Source organism: Gymnodraco acuticeps, unplaced genomic scaffold (genome assembly GCF_902827175.1).
Source record: "Gymnodraco acuticeps unplaced genomic scaffold, fGymAcu1.1, whole genome shotgun sequence".
NCBI lineage: Eukaryota > Metazoa > Chordata > Actinopteri > Perciformes > Bathydraconidae > Gymnodraco > Gymnodraco acuticeps.
This window is the reverse complement of record NW_022989742.1, coordinates 266528-270627: the sequence shown is the minus strand read 5'-3', so window position 1 is coordinate 270627 and position 4100 is coordinate 266528. Positions and strand designations below refer to the sequence as shown.

At 42.6% G+C, this 4100-nt stretch overlaps 1 protein-coding gene across 1 annotated transcript; it reads right to left on the bottom strand.

The window, feature by feature from the left end:
* Nucleotides 1-336: 336 nt before the first annotated feature.
* LOC117562736 (gap junction delta-2 protein) lies at nucleotides 337-3492 on the bottom strand. The gene is made up of 2 exons (XM_034241025.1): nucleotides 3052-3492; nucleotides 337-2342 (listed from the first exon to the last, which is right to left on the bottom strand). The coding sequence occupies exons 1-2, from the start codon at nucleotides 3120-3122 to the stop codon at nucleotides 1499-1501; spliced, it is 915 nt and encodes a 304-aa protein (XP_034096916.1). The 5' UTR covers nucleotides 3123-3492; the 3' UTR covers nucleotides 337-1498.
* Nucleotides 3493-4100: the final 608 nt, after the last annotated feature.

The window sequence follows — 4100 nt, the reverse complement described above, 5'->3', positions numbered from 1 at the left end:
TTATCATTCCTGCAGAGTACAGGGAAAGTCATCTAATAAGTTCATAGCAAGACTCTGTGAATGTATAGCTCATGTTGGATTTGATGCATTTAGACTAAAAGACCACTCTGTTATCGAGCCTATCGATGCGTTATGGAAACAGCATCAGTATTGCAACACATTGCAGAGTGATGAGATCCTGCACAAGGTGTGTCCTGCAGTGTTTTTTTTTTGTACAGAGTGGGTGTGGCTAACATCTTCACTGCACCAAGGCAAACTTCCTCTGGTTAAACTGTATGTCTGTGTGATAGGTCAGTCAACACAGAGTAGCAGACACAAAGCACTCCACCTCACACATTGCTGGTGTACATGAATCCCACTTTTATTTTCCACAGAAAAAAAAAAGGTTTGAGATTTTTTTCTGGTTTATTTCGGTTACATTTAAACCAATAAGAAAAACTGTAGCACCAGAGCAGATTTATTTTGCCCATTCTTTGATAAAAAGGTCAATTTGTGCTATTTTCCAGTTTTTAACAGCTTTGATTAGGGAGAAACATTTACTTCTTGTATATAAAAAAAAGACTAGCACTTCATTTCTTTTTCCAGTCATTTGCAAAAGAAAACAGAGAAAACTGTACATCTTATTATTTTTTTCTTCATTTAAATCACAACAAACACATTTAAAGCAAATAAAAAAATTGGGCGGCATTTAGCATAATCCAAGCAGGGAATCAGCTCTCATGATGATTATTATATATTTATATATTTATATGTATACATATATATCATGTTTATATACAAGTATGGCACTTGATTACACAAAAGCAAGAAAAAAACACAGTGGGCGCTTTGGTGTGTCATAAATTAAGGAAGTCACAGACGTTAGCATTTGCAGCAAATTCACCAGATACTGTTTTGCAAGTCAGCTATAAAGCAATGAAATGGTTACATATGTTAAGGTCAGTGGTGCAACACAGGCAACAAAAAACATGAATTACGCTGATGTATTTCAACTAGGTCGAGCCATAGTCAGTAAGGATTTATATATCGAAGCATATAAATCTGGATAATAGATTTGTCCTTTAACCACTGTGTATGTTGCCAATTAATTAGGTTGATGCCAAAAACTGGTGGAAAGAAAATGTCTTTAAAACACCGTCAGGTCAGTAGCACATTTTGGATAAGGTCAGGCCCTCAAGTGTTCACCTCTTAGTGCAATTTTTGCATGAACTCTTTTCAAGTACAGCAGAACAAGCCCACAAAGAGTAAATATGTGAACACGTTAACATGGTCTCCTTTTAGCATCTTACAGAGTATAAACGTTACTAAAAAGTTGCATCAGTGCAATAATAAATAAGATAACAAACGTGTAACCCACGTTTGCCATGAACTCCTCAAAAGACCAACAAATCAAAAAAATCTGCCCACTCTTAAAGTCATGACACGAATTAGGCGTGCGGAGCTGTCCATCATGTCCATCATTTTATTTGACATGTTTTCACTCTCTTCTTTCCATGAGTTACACATAAGCGGAGTCACTGGACTGAGTGCGGCCGAAATTAGGCACACTCATCCTCGGCATGTCCTTATTTCGGATTTCATAAATGGACTTCCTCCGAGCCTGCACACCTCGCACGGCCGTTTTGATTTTCCTCCATCCTAAATGATTGAGTTCTGCCAGGTTCAATATCACACAGAACCCGCTGACCGCGAACATGAACACCAGGAACACAGTCTTCTCCGTGGGTCTGGAGACGTAGCACTCGACATCTTTTATGCAGGGGTAGCGATCACATTCGTACACCGACGGGACGTTGAATCCATACAAGAAATACTGACCCACCAAAAAGCCTATCTCCAGCGCGTTTCTGAACACCACCTGGATGATGTAAAACCTGGAGATGCCCTCTTGTCGCCTCATTTTGGACTTTGTAGTTCTCATTGCCGAATTAGGCATCTCTTTGACTTCTAAACAGTCCGGCTCGGTTTCTTTGGTGGAGTTCTCTGTGTTCTGAAGTACTCCATTAACAATGGTGTTCTTTATCTTTTTGCTCTCATCTCGCTTCAGTGAATCTTGATCCTTATCTAGCGTCAGATAGACTGTTGAGTAGCCGCGCTCCTTCTGTTTGGCCGATTGATGCACGGAGTATGTGATAAAACAAAGGCTCGGGGTGCACACCATGATGATTTGAAAAACCCAATATCTAATGTGTGAAATGGGAAATGCCTTGTCGTAGCATGCCTGGTTGCAGCCCGGTTGTAAGGTGTTACAAACAAACATGGTCTGCTCATCATCATAGACAGTCTCTCCAACTATTGCTACGATTAGAATCCGGAAGATGACCACCACTGTTAGTAGGATCCTAAAAAGCAAGCAAACAAACAAACAATGTGAAAAATAAGTGTAAGTATATGCGTGTGTTTAGTGATACAAATGTGGTTCATTTGGCTGAAGCGCTCACAGTCCAATTCGGGTGTTTGAATTTAGGGAGCTGTCCAGTGCTGAAACCGGACGCTCTTCGGGATCATATGTGTGTGCTTTTTACTGTGTTCTTGTAATTGTTGCGTGTGTTGGTGTGTCTGTGTGTGAGGTGCGCGTTTTTCTGATGTAATGGCTGAAATGAAATGACATGAAAGCAATCGGCGTTGCTTTGACTGTACCTGTATGAGCTTTGTTAATGGAAAGAGGAGACATCGCCGACTCTTTTCAATCTCTTTCTGCCACCCATGATACCACAAACACCTCTCAAACACACCAACAAACATGAAATGGATAATTGGATGAATGAATACATGAAATGACACGTGAATTTGAGTTTAGGCTGTTTGCAACAACCATCCCAGGTTCTGAAACGACAGCTGTCAACTGGTTTGCTTAGCTGTCTCGTTTAGAAGCAGGAAAAATTGGAGATCTGTGAGACACGACAGAAAAAATCCACAACACAGACACGAAGGACTGGGCACTACAGAAGATCCTCGAGGCACAAGACAGAAAGGAGGGAATGGGAACCATGCTAAAGCGGATCCTGGAGGCTGCTGCAATTCTTCGTCCTTGTTTTTCGTTGATCTTACCTTCCTATCATAGTCGAGTGCTGCTGGACAGCAGCCTCCAGGAGCCTCTCTAGTATAGTCCATTCCCCCATTTCTGAGCATCCGGAGAAGACTAGAGCACAGCGGCACTCTGTTCAAATCCCTCCAAAAAAGCGCGTTATTTCCCTTCCTGTCTCTCTGACTCTCTTTGTTTTCAGTCTCCAAAGCGTCCGATTTTAGCAAAAAAAATGCATCCGTATGAGGATGCTGCTGCCGTCCTCTCTTCCCTCCGTCTCTCTGCGCGCTATCTGGTTGGTTATGTGCTGAGCGCGCAGCTCCAGTGAGCGTCCTGCTGTGTGGACCGAGCGCTCCCACGACGTTGCCACACTTTTCCTTGTCATGGAAGTCTGAAGGGCTGATTACTATAAGCCCTCCTATTTTCGATCTTCAGACCAAGTTGATGGGCTGCGCGCGGCGTCTGTATGGAGGGAGGTTGGATGTAATGTCTTGCCAGCATTAATCCGCCTTTAAGTAGTCTCCCCCCTCCCATGCGTCACGTACGCGCAGACAGGTCGGAGGAGCGCAGCCAGGAGCACCAGGGCTTCTAATATCCAATACTTCAGTTTTGTGTATAGCTTGCGCAATTCAGTGGAAACTTCGATGGACGATCGTGTCCAGAGTGGTACCTGTATGCCTTAAGTTAATACATTTTAGCTTGGGTAGCTCCACCTGAGAATCAAACCCTTAACACTGCCTGTTTTATTACGGATTGGGTTACAGAACAAGCTGATAACAATATAAATTGTTCTTAAACAGATGCACCTTATTGTGGGCACAACGCTTAGGGTGACGTGTGTGTGTGTGTGTGTGTGTGTGTGTGTGTGTGTGTGTGTGTGTGTGTGTGTGTGTGTGTGTGTGTGTGTGTGTGTGTGTGTGTGTGTGTGTGTGTGTGTGTGTGTGTGTTTTAAAACGAGTTCATGTTGTGAGTGTAATCATTATAACCAAATATTTGTTTCAACAACCTTTGGGCTGCTTAGTATGGCTTTATAAATGAACTCAATCGCGCTGTCTTGAGCGGACAACCTCGCGTG